This window comes from Osmerus mordax, chromosome 18 (genome assembly GCF_038355195.1).
Source record: "Osmerus mordax isolate fOsmMor3 chromosome 18, fOsmMor3.pri, whole genome shotgun sequence".
Classification (NCBI taxonomy): domain Eukaryota; kingdom Metazoa; phylum Chordata; class Actinopteri; order Osmeriformes; family Osmeridae; genus Osmerus; species Osmerus mordax.
The window spans coordinates 5,161,415-5,187,989 of NC_090067.1; the positions used below are offsets into that span (position 1 = coordinate 5,161,415).

General features: G+C 47.0%; 3 protein-coding genes and 2 long non-coding RNA genes across 14 annotated transcripts; 2 read left to right on the plus strand and 3 right to left on the minus strand.

Annotated features, from left to right (window-relative positions):
* The first annotated feature begins 640 nt into the window (after positions 1-640).
* LOC136962209 (uncharacterized) lies at positions 641-4,790 on the plus strand. Of its 2 annotated transcripts, none has more exons than XR_010878894.1 (4): positions 641-782; positions 1,432-1,477; positions 2,413-2,517; positions 3,942-4,790. It is a non-coding gene; the product is annotated as an uncharacterized lncRNA (long non-coding RNA). The 2 variants fall into 2 exon arrangements; XR_010878895.1 differs by lacking the exon at positions 641-782 and adding an exon at positions 1,262-1,306.
* On the minus strand, positions 4,500-6,225 carry LOC136962208 (uncharacterized). Its single transcript, XR_010878893.1, has 3 exons — positions 5,883-6,225; positions 5,524-5,706; positions 4,500-5,396 (listed from the first exon to the last, which is right to left on the minus strand). It is a non-coding gene; the product is annotated as an uncharacterized lncRNA (long non-coding RNA).
* Positions 6,226-7,446: 1,221 nt separating this feature from the next.
* LOC136962276 (uncharacterized) lies at positions 7,447-9,501 on the minus strand. Of its 3 annotated transcripts, XM_067255994.1 has the most exons (6): positions 9,369-9,501; positions 9,084-9,121; positions 8,926-8,969; positions 8,351-8,730; positions 7,951-8,083; positions 7,447-7,851 (listed from the first exon to the last, which is right to left on the minus strand). In XM_067255994.1, exons 2-6 carry the CDS (start codon positions 9,086-9,088, stop codon positions 7,802-7,804), a joined length of 612 nt encoding a protein of 203 aa, XP_067112095.1. In that variant the 5' UTR covers positions 9,089-9,121; positions 9,369-9,501; the 3' UTR covers positions 7,447-7,801. The 3 variants fall into 3 exon arrangements, with proteins under 3 accessions (XP_067112095.1, XP_067112096.1, XP_067112094.1); XM_067255995.1 differs by lacking the exon at positions 9,084-9,121 and having other exon boundaries at positions 9,369-9,458; XM_067255993.1 differs by lacking the exon at positions 9,369-9,501 and having other exon boundaries at positions 9,084-9,345.
* A 472-nt stretch (positions 9,502-9,973) lies between these two features.
* c18h6orf136 (chromosome 18 C6orf136 homolog) lies at positions 9,974-14,418 on the plus strand. Of its 3 annotated transcripts, none has more exons than XR_010878869.1 (8): positions 9,974-10,155; positions 10,890-11,124; positions 11,320-12,012; positions 12,163-12,251; positions 12,365-12,565; positions 12,661-12,730; positions 12,828-13,180; positions 13,662-14,418. XR_010878869.1 is itself a non-coding variant. In XM_067255255.1 (7 exons), the coding sequence occupies exons 2-7, from the start codon at positions 11,026-11,028 to the stop codon at positions 12,969-12,971; spliced, it is 1,296 nt and encodes a 431-aa protein (XP_067111356.1). In that variant the 5' UTR covers positions 9,974-10,155; positions 10,890-11,025; the 3' UTR covers positions 12,972-14,418. The 3 variants fall into 3 exon arrangements, 1 of the variants encoding a protein (XP_067111356.1); XR_010878870.1 differs by having other exon boundaries at positions 12,828-13,021; XM_067255255.1 differs by having other exon boundaries at positions 12,828-14,418.
* A 6-nt stretch (positions 14,419-14,424) lies between these two features.
* bag6l (BCL2 associated athanogene 6, like) lies at positions 14,425-26,404 on the minus strand. 5 transcript variants are annotated; one of them, XM_067255252.1, is made up of 25 exons: positions 26,197-26,404; positions 25,759-25,842; positions 25,042-25,159; positions 24,531-24,757; positions 22,256-22,327; positions 22,007-22,129; positions 21,738-21,907; positions 21,471-21,600; positions 20,853-21,056; positions 20,527-20,755; positions 20,339-20,392; positions 19,771-20,075; positions 19,371-19,443; positions 18,871-19,211; positions 18,449-18,722; positions 17,978-18,147; positions 17,815-17,868; positions 17,468-17,570; positions 17,226-17,350; positions 16,825-16,959; positions 16,641-16,712; positions 15,920-16,135; positions 15,681-15,788; positions 15,404-15,550; positions 14,425-15,292 (listed from the first exon to the last, which is right to left on the minus strand). In XM_067255252.1, the coding sequence occupies exons 2-25, from the start codon at positions 25,834-25,836 to the stop codon at positions 15,194-15,196; spliced, it is 3,627 nt and encodes a 1,208-aa protein (XP_067111353.1). In that variant the 5' UTR covers positions 25,837-25,842; positions 26,197-26,404; the 3' UTR covers positions 14,425-15,193. The 5 variants fall into 5 exon arrangements, with proteins under 5 accessions (XP_067111353.1, XP_067111352.1, XP_067111350.1 ...); XM_067255251.1 differs by having other exon boundaries at positions 17,966-18,147; XM_067255249.1 differs by having other exon boundaries at positions 17,966-18,147; positions 18,449-18,755.
* Positions 26,405-26,575: the final 171 nt, after the last annotated feature.

Consider the following 26,575-nt stretch of genomic DNA (forward strand, 5'->3'; position numbering starts at 1 on the left):
TCCCCCACTCTCTCCCTCGGTTTCTCTCCCCCCCCCCCCCTCTCTCTCTCTCTCTCTCTCTCTCTAATCTTACCCTCTCCTGTGTACTCCTCTGTATCTTCATCCTGGATACAGAACATGGCCACCAGGTCTTGTGATAACCTGCATATGTGATGGTACTCCTGGTGTAACATCCGGCATGAGTGTTCTTCAGTGTGGATATGTGTATGTGGCAAATCCCAATGCGCAGATGCATGCTGCTAGGGAGAGATATTTATTCTGGACCAGAATCTCAGTTTTAACAGAAAAAAAAATGATGCAACGATGGACCTCCTTCAAACCTATATTCCAGACCAGTGTGGGGCCAACACACAGCATGCGTTGCTCCTCGGGGTGTCAGAGAAAGGTTAATCTCCCTGCTCTCTGCCAGAGGGTGATGCAACATTGAGTGTGCGTAAGTGGCTCCATAATGGCCATGTCAGGATCAGCGACACACAACTGAACCTCACTGAGAGCACCCCCCCGTTAATTCCACGTCATGTCAAACGTCTTTCTTCCCAGAACAACAGGAACTGAATAAGGGAGAGGAACAGAGTTGGGAGAGGGGAGGATTTGAAGGGGGGGAAGAAGAGAGTGCTGAAAGGGACCAGCTAGCGTCGTCTCCTGGTGTGGCACCTGTCCAAGTGCTGACCCCCCTCATGTCCCACAGCAAGGCGAGAAACACAGAAGGGCCTGGAAGAGAAGAGTGCGGGCAAGTTCTCGACACGCTGATACCCTGCGTCACCTTTTGTGCTCTTGCGCTGGTACGTTTCCCCTCAGTACTGAGAAAATGCTGTGCTGAAAAAGCTGCACACACTGTTCGTAAACACGCAGCGCATGGAGGCGTGAACGATACTTACATGATTGCGCTCCTTGCACACACCGCACACAAACACACACAAACACACACTCACAGCGACAGTTGAGGTTAGTGTTTGGTTGACAGCAATGTAGTTTGCCTCTGGGTTGACACAGACACTCTGGTTCTCAGCACCCTGGGTCAGCACCCTGGCATCCAGCCAATAGAAATAGGGCAGTGAAACTGTGCCCCAATCAGCAGAGAAAATATCCTGTGACAAGACAGAGCAAGAGGAGTAAACCTATCAGGGATTGAGTTAGGAGGCATTTAAGGTGAGGTGTGCTGTGCTGTTGATCTTGTCTGTCAATGACCGGTGAGACAATATTACCTCAGGGCTGGCAGTTTGAAGTAAACTGCGATTTGTCTTCCTTGTGAATACAATTGAGAAATGTGCATTGCTGGCACAACTGTTCTTTGTAATAGACCCAAGTAAGTCTAATCTTTTAAAATCCCAAATAAATTATTGTATGTACTGTACTTTATGTTCTCTCTCTTTGACCAACCTGACTCCCTCCCTCCCTCCCCCTCTTTCTTTCTCTGTTCCTATTCTGAAGGCTAAGCCTGTATACAGCTTTATGAGGTGGCGTACTGGAGGTAAAGGTTCGTATCCAGTTCTTTATGAGAGGTGTGTTGGACTGGGAGAGCAGGGGGAACGGCCCCCGTGCCCTTCCACCCAAAGGTCAAGGCTGTAGTTAATGGTAGCACACAATAAAGTGTGTGTTAGTGCCTAGTCCGAGCTCACGCACGTAAATACTGTATAGTAACAGAGTATACTTGCTTGAATCCCAATCCTGGAGCCCTGATTCCACAGTTTGTCTCTGTTCAGTCCTTCACATGCTGAAACAAGTGTTTGGGGTATGTAGCCTCGCTCTCCTCTCATCCACAGCCATCATGATGGGAACCACTAAATATAGAGACCTCCGGGGTGATTATCCCAGCCTGTTATCTCTCTGCCTGAGGCCTGCGCTATTACACTCTATTGTTCTCCTCCTCTTGTGTATGACAGCTTTACGGGCGCGTAGGCCCAATTTAGGCCTCTCAGTGGAGTGGATTTCAACATATTCCTAATATCTAGCCTTAAAGCTGCAATGGGTAACATTCCAAAATAAATGTGAATGTGAGAAACCACACCCCATTCGTCCTTTCCTCCAGCTCAAGTTTGATTGACTAGGTGGAAGGCCCGCTTTGCCAAAGGCAATTGGCTGGTAAAGGATTGCTGGAACACAATTGGCTGTAAAGTAGCGTGACTCCTAAATTAGAAATTGACATTCCGCTGGCCCTGAGCTGTCTGTGTTGCTAAACAACTCTCAGAGGTCCTTATAAGCTTACACAACATGTTTAAAGGGGAAAAGGATTAAAAATAACGACACAAAACGTAATCAAAAAACAAAACATGCACATGTCTTTTGTTTGTTAAGCGTCTGATGCGGAATCTGTCTTCAATAGGGTGCAGAATGCCACCGTGTCTGAGTGGGGCAGGTCTAGTCCCATTCACACACACGGAACGTTGTGCTACTTTCTCTGCTTTGTTACAGGGCAGTAATATGGAAATGTCCGTCAGGACCAGTTGAGTCTTTGATTCAGAGCTGACCAAGCTGAACAGCATTGTGGGAAGTGGTTTCCCGTCGGGTACAGCGAAGGTACGAACCTCCTGCTGAGCTACTCTCCCTTGTGACTGCAGCCACACACCCCCCCCCCCCCCCCCCCCCTCCACACACACACCAACACACGCACACACCCACACACTCAGACACATATACACACAGACACACATATACATGCCCAAGCACATTCCCCAAAATGTGACACTAGGTTTCAGCATACACATAATTTTCTCCAGAAACACTAAACATTACATCAACCCACAAAATAACTTCTATTTAACACTAAACATCTACAATGTGTTCTGTAAATAATAAAAAGGCAGGACAGTTTTTTCACTACAAAACATAAAACAACCGCTGTGTTGCTTATTCCCCCCTAAACGATCCCTTTTGTTGGTTTTTTTACACAAATGAATTCATTGGTTCATAATGTGACCTCCCAGAAAGTATGTTGAGTATGTCTGGTCCCACTATCTGAGTGGACACAGGCAGTCATACCAGAGAGAGATACTAAATAAGTTGCATGCTGTGTGGAGCACCAAGAATAGTACACACACTCACCAGACATGTGGAAAGGAGTTTTCATGGGGCACATCTGTTTTGGCCAGAAATACGTCTTAACATCAGATATTTGGATGGGCGATTATGTAAAGAATCCATACAAACCCATGTTATGTGAGCAGACCATGTGACTCACTTCAACGTAAATGATAGGTTGCTCACTTAAACAAAGGCTGCATAAACACTTGGACAGAGATCACTTGCCAAACAAGCATTACTCATATTTTCCAGAGACAACCTCCAAGGGCAACTTTCAGATTTTAGGATGTAAATGCAACCATCTGCATGTGGGTGTGTGTGCATGTGTGCACACATTGCTGGTGTTGGTGCTATGTCCATCAGTAATGACCTTTTAAACAAATATTGGGACCTCAAGTTAGGCAACAGGTTAAAAACAAATTAACATTTGGAATCTTGAACATCACCAAATGCCTGTGCTGTAAGGGAAATGGGGTGAGGAGTCTGACAGGATTTCCCTATTGGTAACAGTTGCCCACACAAATATACGCACGAAAACAAACATGTTGTTGGAGAACGGAAGGCAGGGAAGCTCAGACAAGCCCTTTGTGACGCAGTACCCCAAAATAAAGCAATTAGTCACCATTCAGAAATGTTTGCCTTAAACATGTCTCCCAGTTTGGCCTTTAGGACCCCAGATTCAGACCTGACTCCATCAAATGACCATGACAAACAATGGGATTGGACTTTCTCAGTCTCTCTCTCACACACACACACCATTATCCACACACCCTCCCTTTTAACCAGACTGCACTCCTTACTGCGTCACTTACTTGCAGGTGAGAGGTGAAGCTAGCAACAATATGCATTGATGACAAGACTGATTTATCTTTGCTTCCTGTTTCTTTCAGATTTTTCCCACACATCTCCTGTGAGGACAGGAAGTCATCCCGTCAGGAAATGGAAATCGGGCTTCCTGTCTTTGTTGAGCAGCCGTGCTCTTGGGAGGGAGGTGATAGGTCTGTCGGAGGTGGAAATGATAAGATGATAAGACGTCTTCCTTCACAAACCCAAAGTCCCTGAACTCTCAGAAGACCAGTGACTTGAGGAGTTTGACGTCCATCTGCGTGTGGCCGATTTCTCTGAGAAGCTGCACTTTGTCACGACAGCTCCCCTATGAAAAGCAAATAACTGAATGTGTCAAGTGTGACACCACAGTGTGACACTTCTGTCTCTATGAGATTGTTAAACTAAATGTGTTTCCACTTTCCACCACAGACATCTGCAACAGAATCGTCTATGACCAAGAGAGGACGCTGACACCTACTGGTGGCTGAACTGAAAATAATCTGTGAACATCTGACCATCACATCTAAATATGAGTTTGTTCCAAAGCCATGGGCATTCATATGGATGTTCCTCCCCCCAACAGCTACCCACTCCTTTGGCATTGTGTCTGTCGGTATTTGCTGCCATTCCGCCACAAAGAGACTAAACAACAAATGCAAAAGTTATTTATAGCCATTTATAGCTTACATTTATTGTTTCAGCATACTAGACTTTGACAGAACTTATACTTTATGATTACATTCATAGTGCTTAAATAAATAATTGGTTACATTTGAATAAAACATGTTCATATAGGTATCTAATTATGTGCATAATTAAGTTACAATGAGATTTCACCTAATGTACTTGGCATACATAATTTCTTCATAATTTCAACTGTACAGCCTTAATCATAAGAATTCCTAAGGATACAGTAATCACTCATTAGGGTTATAGTAAACCCCCAAAACCCAAGTGAAGTTGTTTAAATTTGGAAGCTGTTTAGGTACCTGGCTCACCACATGTTTCCTCTTTATAGCGTATAAGGGTGATGCTTCCACCTGCCTGGCAATCTCACTGGCAACCCCCTGCTCTCCTGTCAGTAGTCTGCTTACACTCTCTGCCTCTGCGCAATTCCCATAGACAAACCTTTTATTGGAATTGGTCGTGTCTGTGGTTGTCAGACCAAACAGGTCCGTACAGGATTTGCAGGGAGGTATAACCTCTCCATTCCTGAGGCTGTAAGCACAACAACTGACAGAGTCAGGGAGTTTAAAGGTGCCATTAAAATCATTTCTCTTGTTTTTTCCTGGGAAGTAGGACATCACAGCATCGGACACAGATTTGTGCCAGGTATGTAGACAGGACACCGCTATCATGATTCTACCTGCGGTCCGTCCTGCGGCGGACATGGACGCTCCGTAGTACTTTTTTCCTTTCAGGTACTGAGAGACACAGATGGTGGAGGAACACAAACTGTATCCATCCTTCAGTTCCAATTCTTTGACCTGCTCACCCAACTTTTTCACTATTTGCTGCTCATCGTCTGTCCCATATTTGTGAACAAACTGGAAAAGACAGGAAACTGTCATCAAATGCTATTGGTTCATGTCAAATACAAAGTAACACATACTCAAATACGAAACAAAACAACACTTCAGCATCATGTTGATATGATACAACAGAAAAACTCACCATATCAAGGACACAAGAGAATGGGGTCCGCTTGGGCAGTTCTGTTTTGTAACAGACCATGGGTCTTTCGAAGACACTTTTAATTTCGTCATACATGTCATCCAAAACAACTTCTGGAGTGTACTCTTGTATACCGGTCTCAAGGTACAAAATGTGGCCCAAGAAAAGGATGCTGTGAATTATCTTAAAGACAAAACAACAATCAAGTTGTGAGGGCTCATAGTTACTATGAATACATAAATAAAAAGTATTCTAACTTGTCAGCTATTACAGTGGTAATCCCTGGGGTAGCTGATTTGCACAGAGAAGCATCTCAGCTGTGTATCATCACTAAGGAATGTGGACTGTGTTTACTTTACCTCATCAATATATATGTCTGGACATCCAGACATAATCATGAATTCAATGAACTTGAAGGCATTATGTCTGAAACTGTTGTTTGCCTGCAGATATTCCTCTGCCCTACAAAAAAAATCCATAGTAATACAAACATTCACATATCCACAAACATATCCAACAACAAACTTATACCAAATCTGATATGTTTAATTGACTGTGTGATGAACGGAGATGAAGAGTGTATAACATTGTTAATGATCACTGCCTACCTCTTTTCCAAAGTCTCCTGTAATACACAACAAGCAATGTAAACAACATTTGAAAAAGAGAGAAGCCATGAATGAAGCACAAAAGGTTAATAATTGCATGAAGTAGCAATAGTCAATCATTCTTTCCAGTTCATTTGATAAATTGGGAATATTATATCGTTACAGATTAGATTAACAGGAATGTTAAGTCAAGACTTCAACAAATGCCACTGTGTATTGTCCTGACCAGTGCCAAACAGTGTTGAATAGAATAGAAGCTTGGCTCCTATTCTTGCTTTTCTACTGTAATTGATACAAATTCTTGGCTATCTACAGCACAATGTTTTAAAACACTGTTGTATGGAATGGCTGACTTTAAAGTTATCGAATACTTTTCTTCTGGATATAATTTTTTAAGTAGCAGCAGCACTTACCATTTTCAGTACATGAGAGAAAGAGAAAATGAAAGTAAAATTGTGGGCAACACCCTTGTCATGACAGGAAACGTTAAACATGAAACCAGAAAGCCCTCAAATTGATTTATCTTCTGGATACATATAAATTAATTTAAAAAGCCAGTTATTTAATCTTATTTGTTAATGTTTATTTTATTATTCTTGCTTTTTCTTTGTTTGGTTTACTGTGATCTTTCTCTTTTGATATTGGATGTGCTCAACCGAAGACTGAACAAGTGTTGTTATATTCAGAGCCTTATTTTGTACCTTGTTTGTATTGTGAAGACATAATAAATATATTAAAAACTATTCTGGTTTCAGTTCCCAATGTTCTTGCAGATCCTTCACATTCCTGTTTGTGTGAATCATTGATTAAATATGATTCAACAGACAGTAGGCTATACAAATTCAATAGGCAAAATTGTGTATGGTTGACTACAGTCCCTATACCCTGTGGTATGTAGCCTATACATAACGCCACATATAGTAACTAACATGGTGGTTCTGTAGAAACGTCTTCAATTGCATTAATGTACATTCATATTTTATATTTTATCTGTAACTTAACGGGGGGTGTGAGACTGCATGCACGAGGCAATTTGCACCAAATCAGGAGTGGAATCGGGGTGTGGGCTGGAACCAACGATACAATGTAAGCAGCAGCATAAGGTGGAACTTGGCGTGAGCTGAATTTGAACCCTGTAGGCTAAATAGTGCGTACATAGAACAGTGCAGGAATAATACCTGATCAGAGAATGTACATACATGAGGTCAGTTGTGTGTAAAGGAGTGGGACTGACTGAGCTGTGAGCAAGTGTGTACTGCTGTTCTATGAAAATATCCCTTCTACTTGACATATGATAGATTTCAGGAAGCAAAACCACAAGGACACATCTACTACTGCCACAGTGAGCTGTAGCATGAGCAGTAGTTTATTTATTTATTTATTAATAATGGTGGCATATACATACAATACAATATATCTGAGCTCAGTTAATAGAACAACGTCCCATTCCACAGTGCGTGTGCTTCAAAGTATGGACCAGCTTGGTCTCTTCTACTTGGCATATGATCAAAATAACAAGATACAAGAAGCTAGGATAGAAGGCCATTGATAGCTATTGAATAGCTACATCAGTCATAAGTGAGTCAGAGGATAAGCAGGAATAACGTGTCTTCTTGGAGAGTCAATGTCATCATAGAATAGACTGATGTCATCTGCCATGGTTCGTTTTCCTAAAAAACAGGAAGTGTTGGTGGTTCTTTTTCTAACTTGGAGGCATCCCCTGTAATGACACAAGTAAAAGGCACGTGATCAGGTGATCTCCAACACTACCAGTCAAACACTCTAAAGGTGTAACTGGTTGAGTTGCTTCTTCTCCTACCTTGGCGCTGCCTCTTGATCTCAGCCAGACGCTGCATGATGCCAGACTTGGCTGAGTTCACTAAAGCTTTGTGGTCCGAATCCAGTTGTCTTCCCACACTGCCCTTCCTCACAGCTGCCCAGTCCATTTCCGTCTGCACGCATCAAAACCAGGAACAACAGGCCAAGATCATCAGAAAAGAATCACCATGTGGGCCAGTGCTAACTTTTGATACTGACACATACATCAACCGCCAGTATTTACCAGAGAGGAGTGTTCAAGCTCACTGTAACTCAGCAGGGTTCCACCACACTAAGTTGCCACAGTCATTTGATTGTGTATGCACTATGTAAACATATCATTATATGAAAACATCTGCTAAATTAATACTCAAATGTTTCATTACTGTACTTTCACTCACCATGTTCTTGAAGCACTCCCCTCTGTAGAATGTCTTGATGCCGGGGTACTGAATCCCAGAGGTACACAGCTCCTTTATGCTACTGGCGACAAGGTGCAGGGTCTCTCCATCATGCCCATATATGTTCCTGTCTTCACCCACCACGATGACCAGCTGGGTGCCCTGGCAGGGGATGTCCTCCACAGTTCCCAGGACCTCCATCTTCACATACTCTGGCAGGTAGAATTTCTCCCACTCCTCTACCTCCTTAGGGTTCTCATCGTAGATGGTGTCCTTTAAGCCTCCTATTCTCCAACTACAACCATCAGGGTTCTTCAGTGGAATCTTTACATTCAAGTTTTTGGACACCAGGCTTGTCAAAACCATCAGTTGCCTTGGATCTGTAGAAGGTTAGCCATAAGGCATCTATGTTAAACGAAATGTAAATCATAACATTTGACATAGCATGACATAAAAATGTAAATGTCAGACCATTTTCAGACTAGTCGTCAAAGGAGCAAATAGACAAATTAGACTGCTGCAACATATTTGAGAAGAAAATGTTGCTTGGTGTCAAAAACAACAGGCAGGCTTACCAGGTATGTCCCCACAACTTCTGAACTCCTTTAAGAACTGAGACCTGAAAGAAGCACAATACAGACTATTGCTTTACGGGTTCTCACTTCAACTTCTAGGCCTATTGGCTTCGATAAAATTATCGATGGTTGGGTTGCAATAGACTGAAGTTTCTTACGCCATTGCGTTGAAAAATAAAGTCCCGCCGGATGTTATCTTGTAAAGACGTGGGTTGGAAACAACAACAACAAAAATCACAACAAATATTTGGCACCAATATAATATTTTTAAAAGGCACTGAACAAATAGCTTGCTCATTAAGTGAAAGACGGTCACAAGACTTTAGACGTAGGTTAGCTAGACTACTGTAGCCCTATGCTGTACAGCTTCGAAATCGAAAGTACAAAATAAATACTCGAAACTGACAATAACGGTATAAAGTCAAACATAAAACAATGCTTACCCTTAATTATTCAGCTTGTGAAGAACTTAATGACAATTTTAAAGCATATACACGCGACTAACAGTTTATTATATCGATCAACAATGAGAGCTGTTCTACAGCGTTCCGTAGAAAGTCAATTCCGTTTCATGATAACGTCACCGACGGTACCATATGGACAGTACCCATCGGCATTCAAAATTATTTTCATAAAAATTCTTCATGTCAGATATTAAAATAGAAAACTTACTTGAAAGTCATACTTTGGTCCGAAATTGCACCACGCATTCACCTGTGATATCCCTAGCTTCATACAGTTTGAACCCACAGAAGTCGCTAAACAAACTACAACAATGGAGGCAGCATTTTAACAAGTCGATGCCCATTTTTATGGGGATTGTAGTTTAATTCCGTATTTTTTTTTTTTTTTATCGTTTACATTTTGAAAATTGTACCGTGCCTCGTTAAAGCTTGGTAACACAATTAATCGTTCAAGATCATTAACATTTTGTTTAGTAAGGTACATGATGTTGAAAGTACTAAAGAGATTTTGACTGCTGTAGTCAACTCTCGTTGGATATTTTAGCTTGGCGTCTCTTTCCTTCTGGAAACGTCAGCTTGCGTGAGGCGTGTTACTCGACAAGGACATTGGGAGAGAATGACATTTGTATAACTTGTGATGCTTTCTTATTTTATCAAGTAAACACGATATATCAGATATAGATTACATCGGGCAGAAGTATCCTTGTGAATCTGTAACGGCGCCATTGCATCGTCTTTATACCATCAACTATATTGCCTCTGACAGGTATTCATGCTAACTTAGCTAGCTCTAGTCTAAACATACTGTGTGCTGTTACTGTAATGTGTTAGCAACAACTTGCTAACTAGCGTAACTAGCTATCCAGGTGTCTGTTATACATTGGAATGCCGTATTATTCGCTTGCTAGCTAGCTCTAATGATGGTACTTAATTTGTATGTCTTGGTACCCACACCGTGACTATTAGTGTTAGACTAACGTGTTTGGTATTGTTTTCAGTCACATAGGAGCACAAACCTTCTTAACACATTAAGTAATATGACTGCTAGACAGTCATATTACAGATCTGAATGTGCAAACGTGCAAGAAACCAGTTTAAACAGTTAGGCTAACATGGGTCTTGTTTGTCTTAAATACCGTCTTGCTAAGTCTCAGATGCCATTGACCAACTATCTCTTTAGCTAGCTAGCTTGCAAGCAAGCCCACTGGCTGGATTCTGCCAGCAATAAAGCAAGTTTACAGAGACGTCCAGTCAATTACGATCTTGTGCCTTGTGTCAATTATGGTCTGCTGCTGCCACTCACGTTCGGCATGTCATGTGCTAGGAAGCTTGCTACCCGCATGGGTCTCGAACTTTAATGTAAGGTCAACGGGAAAAAAGTAGTTGTCTAATATGTAAATGCACGTATAACGGATTAAGTTCTGCCTTTCTATTAACGAGTTTATGATCTACTCGTGAGCACTGTCTGTTTTCTGTACCGTGTGCTACTTTTCCCCTTAGAACACTTTGGAGTACAACCTGAATAAGGGGTCCACGGGAGACGTAAGAAGAAAACAGGCAGGTCCATCTTCACCATCTTGACGTTGCAGTGGGATGGTGAACTGGTGACTGGGGTTGTCCGTGTCCCAGGACGTGAATGGCTGTGTGCAGAGGGTGCATTTCCTTCTGGGTGGGATATGTCAGGAGCCATGGCAGCAGGCAGCCAATCAAGCAGCAGGGCTGGGGTCTTGCACAGGTATTGTGCTCTCCTAGATATTCAACCCTTCTGCTTAACAATCAACCGCTGTGAAGGATTTATAATAAAACTGTAATTGTAAAATGTTCATTTGCATTGCTTACACATTGGGTACACATCGTTCATTTCAGACTGTACCAAAGTACCTAAATCTACAAGCTGACTAACCTCAATCCTCTTTTTCCATTTTCTCAGATGCTTGATTCACAGTGGAATGGACAAAGCCGACATATGAGCAGTGCATCCTGGGCCCTGCTGCCTCCCAACAGTCTGAGGTACCAGAACGTGAAGCAGCCAGCCCTCTCACACCCCTTCCACCATTCAAGCCAGCCCCAGAGGACAAATGGCCTGGAGGAAGAGTGGGAAGACTCTGTCAGTGTCTGTGTACTGGTGGGACCAGGGGAGTACGACGGCCAGCACACTCTGGTGGAAGTCCCCCTGTTTGGGCAGATGAAAATAGGAGAGCTCCTGGCTTCCGGGCCCAATAGGCCCATGGAGTTTCTCTTCCTGACCACTGTGGACGGTAGCAGGGAAGATGACATAAGTGTCGGAAAGAAAGTGGAAGGTTCCGGAACGGTTGATGGAGATATGGAAAAGAGGGAGAGGGGGTCTTTCAGAAGCCTGTTTGAAGCTGAGGGGTGTCCAGCTCCGTTCATGTACGGCTCGCGTTTCTATTGTTTCCACTGCCCCGATATGGAGCCTTTGCCTGGCTTTGGGGACCAGTCAGAACATGGGATTAGATTTGACAGTGGTTCTCGGGACCTTGCTTTGTTGCTGCCTTCCTCGCTGTGTAGCCACGCTGAGAGGGAGCATATGGAGAACTACAGTGAACGCGACAGCGAAGGAGAAGAGAAGTTGTCCCTGATGTATGAAAAGCTGAGGATAGAGGTAAGAATGAAAAGGATGTTTAGTTCTCGACCGTTTGTTTGAGTTGCGGCATAAACAGCCACAAATGCACTGCAGAATCTGACCAGGCAGACTGAGGATTGTCGCTGTCGTCTGATGTTTTTTTTAAAATTCAGACCCCTTCTGTTACAGCTTCCTAGTTTCTTTATAAAGAGTCACGACTACAGCATGTACTCAATCGACGTGGAGTTCATCAACGGCCTCCTTAATGCCAGGACCAGGTAAAAAATCCCACTCGCAGACGTCACGATTTGTAATCGGATAAATCACGCTCTTCGACACACACACACACACACTGAGTTTCCGCCGCCTTCTGTTTGGTTGGGTTCCGCAGAGGTCGCATGGTGTACCAGCTGAGCCTGTCGCTGTGGCGGCTGCTGTGTCTGTGTTACTACGCTGAGGCCCGGCTGGAGGTCCTGAAGCTGACCAAGCACGCGGAGGACAGGACCATCCGGGCCCGCTGGAGGGTCAGGGGCCTGCCCTTCTACTCTCTACTGCTGCGCTTCTACAGGAAGGACAAGTCCCACCTCTACAGGTAGAGCGCCGCTCCCGTCACCGTGGAGACATGTGTTTTGATTTGTACTCGTTGCAGCGGTGCTAATTACCGCTAACTGCTCCTCCTCGTCACAGGTCCTACGATGCGTTCTCCACCTTTTACGTCGGCCACGACGGACTCATACGCTGTCACAAAGTCGAAAAGGTGAGTTGCCCTGACGATGTGTGTTCATCCGAGGTGTTTTGCGTCGGGGGAAGTGTCCCGTCTCAATCTTTCCCTTGGTTGTCTCCTGGTGCTGTAGGTGATGCAAGCCCAGCCCCCGATCCTGCCCAGGGTGGGCTCACTGCTGGCAGGGGCTCTGGTGGCGCTGGGAGTGGAGGAACACCGGCCTGCCCTCAACCTGCTGCCCCTCCTGCTGTCCTCACTTCGACAGGGGAGAGACTGAGAAATGAGGGGGAGGGGTGCCACTTCATAGGCACTTTTTTCTGTCAAGAAGTGAGAGAGAGAGAGAGAGAGAATGGAGAAGCACAAAAAGAGAAGGATCTTTGCAATGTTGGTGGCAGGAACAACAGATAAAGAATGTTGTAAAAGAAACATGCATCCGAGATCACTTGAACAGTTTTCAACTCATTTATGCTGACTTTGAAAATAAATGTAAACTATTCCACATTTTCTCCAAAACCATCCAAGTAGCACACTGTAAGCCCCATAGAAAAAAGCATTGAGTTATTTTTGTGATGCAATGCAGGACACAGTGTTTAATATCCAATCAAGTCCTTATAAACGCACAAAGTATCCATTGCTAGTTGCTTGTTATGTTGAACCATGTCATCTTAGGCTTACCTTACCTCATACATGGTCACACATTGATGACCATTATACATTATTCATTATACAGACAATATACATTCATTCTTCATTGTATATTGTCCAAAGCCTGTTCATACGTGGTTAAAATATACAAATGTATATAAAGTTGAATTCACGTCATTCTAATTTAAATAGGTTCAGTTCAAGCTTTATGGATACATAGCATTGTTACTTTCCACAGAGAACAGTGGTATATTTGGACGCCGGCGTGCCACCTGAAAGAAAATAGTTTCATTTGATGATTGCGGCTCTCCCCATTCTACAGTACCGGTCCTGGAGAGTCCGGTGATGACGTGGCAGTAGACAGGATTCTGGGCCCTCCCTCTTTCCATGCCAGTTCAGAGGGGCAAAGCAGATCCACCAGGCTGATTAAAATGCCATAGGAATGCCAGCAAGGATGCATGATGTGTGACTCTCGGCTCCCCGTGAAGACTTTACTAAGACCCTTCTTGTTGTGTTGGTAACCTCATGTCACATTGCTGACAAGCACCTTATGTATACAATACCAGGTTACCTGTGTGAAGACTTATGTTAGCAGTGTGTGCCAGACACCAGTCGTAGGATTTACAGATAGTTCACATGGCTTATGGCTAGCCTTACTTGGTGTCAGAGCTGATGCAAGACAAAGTTAACCCCAGTCAGTAACTCTTGAAAGAAATTTGCCTACTTTGAACTGACTTACAATGGACGTAAGGTCATGTTACGCAAGTATATGTAGAATATGCTGATTTGAGTATGTGTAATCTGAAGGATTGAGTTTGCCTTTGCATCAGTGCTGTTAACCCAGTGTTGTCACATATAATCTTAGAAACATGCTATGTGCTTTATCAAATTGGGCAATCAAAGCATGTCAAATGTTTAGATCTAGCACTGCTAATATTCTATGGTGTCAATCTGTAAAATTGTAACATGACTGAATCCTTGTCTGGTACTGTGTTGCTATCTATAGATTTTGCTCTGGAATAAATCCAAACGTGTGAAATCTGGTTGTGTGAATCAAATAAAGTAGAGAATGCAATGGATTGATCTTTCAGGCTTTAATTCTTTATTGTCCTAAGTTTCTCATTGAATGCCAGTGGATCTTACATCAAGCTTGATGTGTTTATTTCAGTTAGTATGTTCACGAGCACAGGGTTGGCATTCAAGTTTTTACAACACATTCTAAAATCAAAAAGCTGTGCTCATTTAGGGAGCGTTGATAGGGGTTTGATCATTGATCAAAGGCTCCCAAAATAAATGCATTTCAACATAATTAATGGCTAAAACACCACCATACTGGAGTACCCTATATCTGCACACAATTGTCATACAAATAAGGTTACACAAGCCCTATAATATGATCCTCACCTCTAGTTTATCGATCAACAAGAAGCCTAGATCTGGGCTTCTGACCTCTAGAAAAGCAAAAACAATGTTTTATCTATGGCATGGCAAACATGTTACTTGATTCTAACAAGAAAAGGTTTTGCACTTATATCACCATTACAATGTACAATTTGTGCTAATTTACAACAGTGCCTCCTAAATACATACAATTAATTAAAAAAACACTATGTTCTGGATGAGTGGATACAAAGTTACTTTGAGTCACAACATTGAGAGATTGGTGTGGTAGTTGAAAGATTGGTACATTTTACACTGACAGCTAGCAAACTTTTATCAATTGGCATTTTCAATGGCAGTTCCTTCAATGACAAAATATGAATTCCATCAGCTGTCATTGGGACTGTTGAAAAACCAGTGGGGAACTGTGGGAATGTTGTGAATTAATTGAACAGAATGAGATATGGACAAGAACTAGGAGTCTTCTAAGGAGAAAGCCAGGTGTGCGTTGGGGAAACGTTGGGAACTGTAGTCCGGATCCTCCCTCACTCTCTCCTTCAGGTCACTCCTCACCTGATGTGTTCACATGAAGACGAACGGGGGGGAAACGTCATGTCAGAGGCCAAGTCACACAGCACACATACCTATGTGAGGGGGCGTGGAGCAGACGTAATGCAGTTTTACCTGCTCTGTGTAGGCCTCCTGTAGCTCGGGGCTCTCCAGCTCCCCCTGGAGGCTGTCTGGGGACGTGACGGGCCGGACCCCTGCCACGCGAGCGGCTCGACTCACGGCCTCGGACAGGGACAGGTGAGGCCCCTCTCCCTGGGCAGTCTGTCAGGCACACACACAGATAGGGGGTAACTAGGTTACTAGAAGCGACTTCACACAGCAACGTGAAACCAGGCAGGGCGTGGTGTGACGTGGATAGGAAACAGGGGTTTTCACAAGACGGAGCGCTCACCTTTCTCCTCTTGGCAGGCATCCCGTGGAGGTAGGCATCGGAGAAAGGCGGCTGGGTCTTGATCTTCCTCTGGGATAGCATGTCGTGCCTGATGATCGGCATCCACTCCTAAATACACACACACACACACGGGAAAAAGTAGTTAGCATTTTCCTCAGGCGCTACAACACAACCGCTGCCGGTGGACACCGGATCGAGGCCGACACAATCGGGGGCTGTCGTGGCGACGGGGCTCTTACAGGCGGTACGGCGGCGGCCCAAGTCTCCGCCTCCAGCCCCGACTCCTCCCTCCCGGTTGGCGCCACGGCGGCGGCGGTTCCTCGCAACTCCCCCGACGACACCCTGCGGAAGGGCGTGGCCTCTCGGGGGGCCGTGCAGGGGTCGCGGCCTTCGCCGGAAGACGCCATGGCCTCCTCTGCAGTGGTGGCGGCGGCGGGGGACAGAGTCTCATCCATCTGGATGGAGACAGGCGGACACCGTGCTGGTTTATTCACGAAGAATCCGTCCAAGCCCTTAGACCTGCCTACAGGGCTGATGATATCATGTTTGAGCTCCATGACAGAGAGCGTCTACACAGGCTGTGCGTATCGACTCGAGGTTTTTTGTTTTCGCTCCCAGATGGTGTTCACCGTCATGTTACAGCTCAATTGACTCAGCAGGGTCCTACTATCTGAGATGAGTCTTTCTCAGAGGATGTGAGAGTTTCTAGAACGTTCTGTTAAACCGTACAGATGCCAAAGTGTAAAGATAAGACCAGGATGAGGGAGCCGTCTAGCTCCTGGCTGAAATGACTGTACTTTGTCTCCCTGGCTAACATTAAGTATTTCCTTATCAACAGACCTTTCCTCTAACAGATAACAATCCCCATAAATAATCAGCAGGTTCAGAACATGGCTGACTAAGAGGGAGAGTTATGGAAGCTTATCAGACGGCGGGACAGAGAGGAGAAGACACACCCACCTCCACGTTCAGAGGCTCTGCCTCCTGGCCTCCTGTACGCGCCTCGGGCTCTGCCCTATGGGAGGGCTCGCTCTGTGACATCACAACGACAAACAACAACATCCTGTTAGCGTGCACGCTGAACGAGCCCCCCCCCCCCCCCCGGGGTCTGAGGCCCGGGGCCACGCGGTCAGGGTCGGGGTACCTGGGAGTAGATGACGTAGTTCTGGATGTGGTCCTCGGTGACGGGGTTGTGCTCCAGGATGAGGTTGAGCCTCATGGACATCATGCTGGTCAGCCAGTTGACCAGGCTGGGGTTGACCTCCGCCGACATCCTCCTCTGGAGACGAGAGGAGACGTGAGGAGGCGAGAGAGGAAGAGAAGGGAAGGCCTCGCGGGAGACAACGGGAGAGGAGAAGCGGAGGAGGAGAGGAGGGAAGACACGGAAAGAGAGGGACAAGAGGAGAGGACGCTCATCAGGCCAAACACACCACCAACCACGACACACCGTCACACATGCAGGCGACAGAACGACAACAGTCAGTCCCCATCGACAGACGTTCAACAGACGCTGCACGTGTATGGGTAGGGGGTGTGGGTACTGACGATGCGGTGGTTGATGACTTGCGTCAGGGCCCTCTGCTCCCCACGAAGGCAGAACAGGTTCAGGGCCAGACACTCAAACAGACCCTGGGTACACAGCAGCAGCAGGCGGGGCCCGAACATGTGGTCTGCAGGAACACCACACACACACAGAGTCAAACACGCCCGCTGGAATTTCGCCGGTTCGCGGCCGTAAAGCACGCCTGGATAAGCGGGTGGGAGAGAGAGAGAGAGCGCGGGTGCACCTGTGCAGCGCAGGATGTGGGTTGCTATGCGTGTGAACTGCTGCCTGAGGAAGGAGGTGTTGGTCTGAATGATGTCGACCCCCTCGCGCACCGTCACCGTGGCCTGGAACGACACAAGACATCGTACCGCTGTGTCAGGGAGGGGGAGGGCTAGCTTTGGTGACTGCAGACCAAGAGGTCGCAGGTTCAGATCCCGCCCCCTACAACGCCTTGGATGAAAGCGTCTGCTAAATGAATACGTCACGCTACATTCTCATCCCCACATCTCCCTCCTGCGGCGAGTACGGTACATCCTCCCCGGCGGCGCGGGGTCGTCTGTGTCAAAGAAAGGAAAATGGACGACTTACGAAGCTTTCTGCTATGTAGTCCTCCAGACCATTGATGAGGTCTTCGGCCGCCGTCTGCAAAAGAGGGCGAAAAAACCGCCACGTAAACGTTTGGCGGAACCGCGGGGTGCTAGCTACGCTCAGCGAGAGCGCCGGCTCCCGGGGACGAGACCTTGTCACTCACGGCGATGTTGGCGTCGGTGGGCTGGCGGCCCTGGAGGTAGTGCTCGGTGAAGAAGCCCGTGAGCTGGGGCTGGATGCGGCTGAGGGGCTGGGCGTTGCCGTGCAACAGCAGCACCATGTCCACCATGGAGAAGCTCTGACACACCAGGGACAGCAGGTCACCGAAGAACCCTGACACACACACACACACACACACGGACAAGACCCGGCTCACCAGGGGCCAGCTGACATTGGCAACAAACTCTAGGCTACAAAACACACAAGCTAGGCATGTTGGCTATAGAACAAGTATTTCACATTGACAAATTTGTCACATCGACAAATTCAATTATTTTTGAATAATTATGATATGTATAATATCCAGTGGGGTCAAACGGGGCATGGGGGCAGTGTGTGTAGCATTCTGCAACATCACAAGAAGCTTATTGGAACATAGTCAAATTCAGAACACGAGTCGGCAACAGGGACTCACCCACGGCGTCCCCGCTCCCTGGAGTGAACAGGTTGCTGGTCTGGGAGAGCCTCTGGATGAACTGGGCGATGCTCTCGCTGTTCCCCTGGGGAGCCCCCAGGGAGCCCATCATGGTGGAGAGCACCCCCTGCACGATGCCCGTGAACAGCTCCGGGCTCAGGGTGTCCCCCGCCCCCCCCGCACCGCCGCTGGGGGGCTGGGCAGGCTGGGCGGGCTGGGTGGGGGCTGGGCCTGTCTGAGGGGGGGTTGGGGTGCCAGGGCCGGGGGGAGGGGGCTGGCCAGGTGTGGAAAAGATGGGCTGGTTAGCCTGGAAGAGGGGGGGAGGGAGGGAGATCTATTCACTACACACACTAAGACGAACACAGCATCCTTCGGGTGCAGAAGCCCGCAGTGAGGGGGGGCGCGTAGCTCCCAACACCCACCTGTATGAAGTCGGACATGCCCTGGAAGAAACCAGGCACGCCGGGCACAGTCACGGTGATGGAGGGGGCACTTCCAGAGCCGGGGGCCCCTGCCGTGGCTGCTCCCCCCAGCAAGGAGCCCAGGAGCTGGGCCAGGTTGGCGTCCGGGGCGGCCTCTTGGGGCTGGCCCGCAGACGCGGTGCTGGGGGTGTGGGTGGACGTCTGACCGGAGGCGTTTGCGAACGTCGGAGGGGAAGGGACCGAGGCGGTGGAGGAGAAGGAGTCGGAGGAGGAGGAAGAGGAGGAGGTGGAGAAGGAGTACGAGTGGGAGTGGGAGGAAGAGGAGGTGGACGTTTCGGCACCTGAGGAACAACAGCGAAGGAATGATTCGATCGAGAGCCGACAACTTCTCTGTGAACGAGTCTGTGAACTTCATTTCGGTATGAATTCAGTTCTTCCCTTCTGGACAAATACCCTATGCCCTCATACGGAGAGAGAGAGGATGACTTCATGCTGCTCACCTTGCTGGCCTGGCGTCAACAGCTGACCGACCAGACCGCTGATCATCTGGGTGAGAGGAGAGGGAGCGATGGGCTGGAGGAACAGAACGGGGGGGGCATGAAGGTGGTGGTGGTGGTGGGGGCGTTAGCGGTCATGATGAGTGCATTGCTCTGCAACCATAAACGAGAAGCGGTGTTCTCTTTCCGTACCGGACAAACATTCCTCCTCCTCCCCCCCCCCCCCCCCCCCCCCCCCCTTGAGAAAAGCTTAACGGAAGCCTGTCGGTGCCTGATGAACATGCCCACCAAACCCTAACCCAGGGTGGTAAGGCCAGTGGCATCATTCTTGATTTGATTTTGAATACATTTTAATCATTTAAAATAAAATACGTCGTGAGAACGTATAGTGAGCGGGTCTCACCTGTCCAGGCTGCTGGCCGGCAGCAGGGGGCGCTGTTGCCCTCAGGTTGATAGTGGCACCCCTGGTCCCTACGGGCTGGGGGATGTGGGGGGAGAACGGGGGCCGGGTGATGACCACCCGAGCCTGGGGCTGCTGGGGGGGGGTAGGGGCCTCGGGGTTGGGGACAGGGCCGGGGGCCGCTGGCGGTTGCCCCGGGTGACCTGCCGAGGCGGCGGCTGCCATGGCGGCGGCTTGGTGGGAGATCTGGTGGACGATGGCCTGCATGAACTCAGGGGGAAGGCCCGGGATGTGCATGGGCACCGCTCCTGGGCACACACACACACAGCAGACACACACACATCAGACCTTCTCGCAGGCAGATGTCATCCAAGGGCATGGCTAGTAGACCGTCCGAAGGATCAAATCTCATTCCAAATCAGGACTGATAGAGCATATCTGTGCTACATCTTTGAAAGGGTTTAGGTTGGTGTAGGTGCGGTTCTATGGTCACATGTGAAGCCCTCTGTGACACATCATGTCTGACGTGGTGTGGACCCTCTCTGGAGAGGTGGGAGGCTGGGTCTCTTACCAGGCTGGCCAGCCACTGGAGGGTTCTGTTGTCCAGGAGCACTTCCTGTCTCTCCTAGAAACCCAAATCAGAGGGGATTCAATGAACTTGAAATGAAATAGTCTAATGAGTTATCACTCAGGGTCTTTTCTCTGTTGGAATGAGGAAGAATTAAAACATGTCATATGTAAATGAAGACCACAGCTCACCGTCAATGTTCATCTGCATCATGACGACAGGCTCCATGGTCTGATGGGTGATTCGGATCACACGTGGTGCCCCCTGCCCGGCCTGCTGATTGACTCCGTACTGCTGTGGAGGCGGAGCCTGCCCCTGCCCCGGTTGATCTGGTTGGCCGCCTGCCTGAGGAGGCTGGGCTTGGCCTTCGGCTGCCTGCCTCCCATTGGACGTCATGGTCACCGTGGTTCCCAGGTTTATCTGTGGGCGAGACATATTAACTGCAACAGGGAAATGGTATTGTCTGTATTGCAGAGCCAGGCTGAAACCATGTATGAAGACCAGAAAGAGAACCTACTGGTATGGGGATGTGGGGCATACCACCCTGCAGGAGGATAGGGGATGAGTAGTGGGACATGGGCCGTACCACGTGCAGATGGCGGGGAGGCGGAGTTGCGAGATTACATCGCAGGTCGCTAAGGGCAACAAGAGTGTTACCAAGGAGACGGAGTGCTTCCCCGACCAAGTTGAGAACGCGCTGGTCCTCCTCCCGCTCCTGGGTCTGGGAACACGAACAGTGAAGAGAGGCAGCGCGTCAGGTGCTGCAGCGGGTCAGGTGCTGCAGCGGGTCAGGTGCTGCAGCGGGTCAGGTGCTGCAGCGCGTCAGGTGCTGCAGCGGGTCAGGTGCTGCAGCGGGTCAGGTGCTGCAGCGCGTCAGGTGCTGCAGCGCGTCAGGTGCTGCAGCGCGTCAGGTGCTGCATCCTTAACAGCTATTGTGTTCTCGATATAATACACAAATGTCTATATAAACACCGCCCCTTATTTTCGTCATTGCTAGGACACCAGAGGAGTTTGACTCCTTTAAAAAAATATATATATATATTTTATCTAATATGTATTTTGGGTATATTTGATCAGACGGTATATTTATTATAATGAGGATGATAAAAAGCGATTGAGCCAGATGTTTCCTCACGTTGTTGTTGTAGTCTGCTGAGGTGGCGGCGCCCAAGATGGAGTGGGTCCTCTGGATGAACGGCCGCAGCCTCTCCTCCACCCTCCTCACCTCGGCCAACACCTCCACAAACTCCGCTGGGCTGGGGTGACTGCGGGCGACAGGGAGACAGACCGTCAGGTGGCATCGCTACCTCTAGGTACCGACAAGGGTCAACGTGACCCCACGAGACCCTCGTTTTCACCAAATGCGATCCAAGCGCGCGGCGCCCTTTCGCGGGGGTCTTACTTGGGACCAGAGTTGGGGGGTCCCTCTGTTTGGGTGGAGGAAGAGGAGGATGAGGGCGGAGGAGGTGGCGGGGCTGGAGAAGAGGTGTCCATGGGCTGCGCCGCTGCCGCCGAGGAGGAAGACGAAGAGGACGTGTCCTCCGTTTGAGGCGGCGTGTCACCGGGCTGACCCTGCAACATCGACCTTCAGTCAAGACTCGGACCACACCACACCACACAATCCTGAGGGGGGGGCCGGATGACACCGGGGGTCGCGGGTGGCGAGCGTACCTCCAGCCTGTGGATGAGGCTCCGGGTGTCCCTCAGAAAGTTCTCCGCCAACTGCAGCCTCATCCTCGGCTCGCTCTGCACCGATTGGTCCACGTTGATGTGCACGTCCACGGAGCCGTTGCCCTGAAGGGAGAAAACAACGTTGTCAAAGGCAACCGGCGCTCGGCTGTTTTCGAAATCCCATGAAGGTAGTGTACACAGAACGTCTAGCCAGGCGTCCATCCGTCTTTGACGGGAGTGAGATCTTACCCCCGTGGTGGTGCTGACTCGAGTGTTCCGCCCGGCTTCTCCCACTCCAGCCATCATTTGCTGAACCGACATCTGCAAACCAAGCGTTCATGATCGTCAGACTCCATCTAAAGGACCTCTCTGAAGACTGTTTTCGGAGCGTACCACATGACACCCGTTGTGAGGGCCGAGAAGTCTTTGTCGTCTTAAGAGATTGCAAAAGCTGAATTGCATGTCAACTGCAGGTAAAACAGAAGACTCTGCCCTGCTCCGACACTCAGGGCCCCGACGCTCTTTCAATAACAATGAAATAATGCCTTTCTTTAGCGTCGGTTTTGAATTCAAAGCAACGTAGAGTGAACCTGTGACCTACTGATACCACTACCACCCCCCCCTCTCTGGCCCGATGTCTTTACGTGGCGACACAGAGACAGTGTTACATGTTAACAGACCTTCCTGTGTCTCTCAAGGCCACTGGCTTTGTTGCTATATTTGGAGTAAACCTGAAGCAAAGCTTTGTTCGAAAAAGGTATTTTTCTCCGAGGTCACTAAATGAGGAAGTTATTCTAAAGATTCCCTCATTCTCTTTACATCTCGAAAAACTCATGCATTTTATTTTTCTTTAGTCTACTAATGAGGTGATCAAGCACATGAGTGATCACAGGGTTGGGTCAGTGGATAGTAGTAGAGATAAAACCATGCACTTGTCTGTCCTTTGGATTATTTTCGTAATGTAGTTGGGCTTCATTCAGTGTTTATTGATAGGGCTGGAGTAACTTAATTCAAGTCCCAAACCTGACTTGAATTAGCTCAACAAGTCAAGCGGGGCTAAAGCGGTTCCATAAAGGCCAATTCCAGCTCACGCAGTCCTACTTATTCAAGTCAGATTCAAGTAGTCAAGCTAATTACGCATGCACCCTATTCTTAAGCAGCGCGAGAGGTAGAACATGGATGATATCGATCCACCACGGTAAAAAGCAATGCACACGGCCACGTGACTTCTTCCAGAAACAACGTTCCCTTTAAGCAGCTCCCTCATCCACCACTTCATCAAAATAAAATGACAGGCCATGATTGACGTGAACGATAGGCTACGTAGGTCGAGGTCCTTTTTATAGACCTTTACTTCATTGATTAAAAAAACAGACACCCGCTAAACACATCTAAATTGACTTCTTTTTTAACGTTTTATAAACAACTTACTATTAATCAATAAATTATCCAGTAGCCTAACTTTTTAACATGGTTTTTGTGTCGGGGAAATGGAGGACAGATGTTTACGTTCAATTTGCAATTGTAGGCTACTGCCTACAATTGCTATAACAATTATGTAGCTATGATAATTATTCTAGGATCATTTAGATTGAGATAGGCCTATATGCCTGATGCCTAAACATTTGAAATCACAACCATACAGCCATACGTTTAACGTAGTCTATGTAGGTTATCATTCTGAAATCATTGTTCATCATTGTTTAATGCATTAGGCTAAATGTTGTAGCTTATGTATTTAAGTTGATTTTTTATAAATGTAGGCTACATATTGAACTGATGAGAATGAGAAAATGAGTTTCCTTGGTAAATCATCGTTTTCCCGTTGGGTAAGTGTTACAGGAAAGTCTGGTTGAGCAACAACACGGGCCTGACAGTTAGCCTGCCCAGGTTAGTTTCGAAGCATAAGTTGCCATCGTAACTGAGTTCGAAATACGTTGAGCTGGCTTTATGGAACCGAATGAACTAGAAATGAGTCTGACTAACTGACATAGGCGTGGCTTATTCGGTAAACCGGCTTTATGGAACAGGCTTCTGTAGAAGGAGTACACCGTTGTAGACAAAATTGGCTGGTTATGTAGCCTTCTCCAGCTCTGCGTACTATATCGTGTTGCAAACTGTATTCCTTCTAACTGTGAGTGCCCCTGTTGGTGTCGATTGATTTATTGCTATTGTATCAGATCTCGGTAGTGAGGGGGAGCACTCAAGGCTGAGTCAGATCGATGCAGCTAGACCTCCAGAGGGGTTACCACAGCAGCAAAACAACGTTATTGTGTACGTGTTCTCAATGATCATAAGACTTAGTGGAAGATTTGGAATTTCTATGATTTTCATATTCCTGACCCAATCACAAGGGAGTTAAGTGTGTGTGCAACTGGACGCAGCTTCCTTTCTGATAATACTGTCAAGATGTTCCCAGGAGACATTTCCATCCGAAACTTTCCTTAATCGATCTGCACACATGAAGAAAAGAAAAAAGCACTCATGAAACACTGTGGACAACCAGTCAGACGTGGTGGTTCACCTGGATCTGCTGCGGGTCCATGATGTTGACAGGCAGGTTGAAGGTTCCCAGCATGACGTAGCTGTTTCCGTTGCGGTCATGGGGCCCTCCCTGGGGAGAGGTGGAGGAGTGGGTGGTGCTGGCTCCTCCCTCGGCCCCTCCGGACGACACGCCTCCGCCCCCAGAGCCGTACTGGGTGGTCTGGGGCGGGGCTCGCTCCACCAGGTGGATCACCTTCCCGTCCACGTCTCAAAGGAAGGAAAGAAAGCAAACGAGCGACCCCCCCAAAAAAACACAATTAGAGCTTTTAGACAACATGAACCAATCATCTGATGATAATCCCTGATATGTTTTGGAAATATCTCTAACAGTGAAAGGGAAAGAGACCATTGTCTCCTGACTCTGAACAGGGTGGCCACTGATGCAGTGTGTGTAAGCAACATACATCAGTCTCCATCTATCCACCTATAGATCGATCCATCTATACATCTGTATCTATAGGGCTGTTTGTTGTGGTGCCCGCAAGCCTCACTGTATTCAGTAAGTGTCCGCTCATCTTGCAGCACTCTGCCCTGGTAGATCAATCTCTGCTTGTCCACTGGGATCTCCACCGATGCAGCAATGTGCTCCTTGAACTCTTTTACTGTCAGCTGAGAACAAACACCTCCTTTAGTATTAAATAGGTGCTGACATGTCTCAAGTACAGTGCTGTGAAAGGGTCTGCCCTGATTTTCTGTATTTTTTTTATCCATTTTACACTGTCAGCAGTGTAAACTAACACCTAGGAATATATAAAAGTGACCATTCATGAACAAGAATGTATTTATTAAAGAAAGTTCGATAACACCTAGAGTCCCCCCTCAGCCGAGGCAAGATAAGACTGAAGATCTTTAAATGTGTTTGGGAGTCATTTGTAGTTTCCAGGATCCTTTTGCATCTTGCCCGTGGAAAGAGGCTTTATTACTGACAGATGCATAACTGAAGCTTTGAACACAAGAGAAATCCAAGACACACCAAACTACTGTGCCCATTCTACCACCTAAACCATGTACACAGTATGGCAATCCACAAACAAATCTGACCACACACAATGTTAAAAATCGAATGCTGACGGTGCAAATAATTTTTCACAGCAATGTACTTGGAAGTATGCACGAAATATGCTGCATGAGAGCGGCGTTCTTTACTATTTCAAACCAACTCAGTTCTTCAAGAAGGACCAAGTAGCCTAGTAATCAGACTGTCATACCTGTTCACGGACTTTGTAGCTCCTGCTTTGCGAATCCAGAGTCTTAACAGTGACCTCTATGGTACCTGTCTCCTCCATATTTATCTGCCAAAATCAAAGGCACCACCGGTAATGTTAGCTAGCTAAAGTCAAACCCCCGCAGACTTCTACTAGCTCAGTTGTGCAAGTTTTTCTAATTATGTTGCCTATAATCACTGTACCATGATGAATATTGGCAGACAAGGGAAGTGGAAGTTTGTAAGGAAAACAACTAGTCTGTATTATAGATATAATTAACACATGAACTAGTTAGTCTATAGTGTAACTGAGTTGTTGATACAATTTCAGCAAATTTACTGAACTGTAATGATAGTTCTATTGTCAACCTCACCTGATAATAATAAAATAACCACGCAATTACTTAAACCTGATACCACTAAACTGTATGAACAATTGTACCTGATATCACACTTTATTTGCTGTTGTTTTTGTCTCTGTTATTGTTGTTAGCTCGTTAGCAAAAATAGCTAACGTGAATTGGTTAATCCCTATTACCAGTTGACGAACAGTCAGATAATCTCCCAGATAATCTCTTTCTGTTTGCTAAATATCAAAGCACACCGGTATGCTATACTTTACTATATTCAACTGAATACTGCAATTTGTAAATATAATAAAATGGATTTCCTCAATTGTTTCAGCACTAGCTTCCATTAGCAAGCTAGCTTGCTAAATAGCGTTAACTTGCTACAAAAAGTGCGACACTACCTTATTGTGTAGGACCTCCATGACGCTAACAATTTAGGTGCATATCAAAAATGCCTGAGCGGCTGTCAGT

What these genes read in the sequence shown, in the direction of transcription:
- LOC136962276 (XM_067255993.1), bottom strand. Translation starts at nt 9,223, where the DNA reads ATGAGCAAGCTATTTGTTCAGTGCCTTTTAAAAATATTATATTGGTGC. An exon ending in AAGTTGTGGGGACATACCTG is followed by an intron (nt 8,731 to 8,925) that starts GTAAGCCTGCCT and finishes AACCTTCTACAG; the next exon opens with ATCCAAGGCAACTGATGGTT. An exon ending in GATCAAGAGGCAGCGCCAAG is followed by an intron (nt 7,852 to 7,950) that starts GTAGGAGAAGAA and finishes GTGTCATTACAG; the next exon opens with GGGATGCCTCCAAGTTAGAA.
- c18h6orf136 (XM_067255255.1), top strand. Translation starts at nt 11,026, where the DNA reads ATGGCTGTGTGCAGAGGGTGCATTTCCTTCTGGGTGGGATATGTCAGG. An exon ending in ATGAAAAGCTGAGGATAGAG is followed by an intron (nt 12,013 to 12,162) that starts GTAAGAATGAAA and finishes CTTCTGTTACAG; the next exon opens with CTTCCTAGTTTCTTTATAAA. An exon ending in CTCCTTAATGCCAGGACCAG is followed by an intron (nt 12,252 to 12,364) that starts GTAAAAAATCCC and finishes TGGGTTCCGCAG; the next exon opens with AGGTCGCATGGTGTACCAGC.
- bag6l (XM_067255249.1), bottom strand. Translation starts at nt 25,836, where the DNA reads ATGGAGGAGACAGGTACCATAGAGGTCACTGTTAAGACTCTGGATTCG. An exon ending in GAGTCAGCACCACCACGGGG is followed by an intron (nt 22,130 to 22,255) that starts GTAAGATCTCAC and finishes TTCTCCCTTCAG; the next exon opens with GGCAACGGCTCCGTGGACGT. An exon ending in GCCTCATCCACAGGCTGGAG is followed by an intron (nt 21,908 to 22,006) that starts GTACGCTCGCCA and finishes TCGATGTTGCAG; the next exon opens with GGTCAGCCCGGTGACACGCC.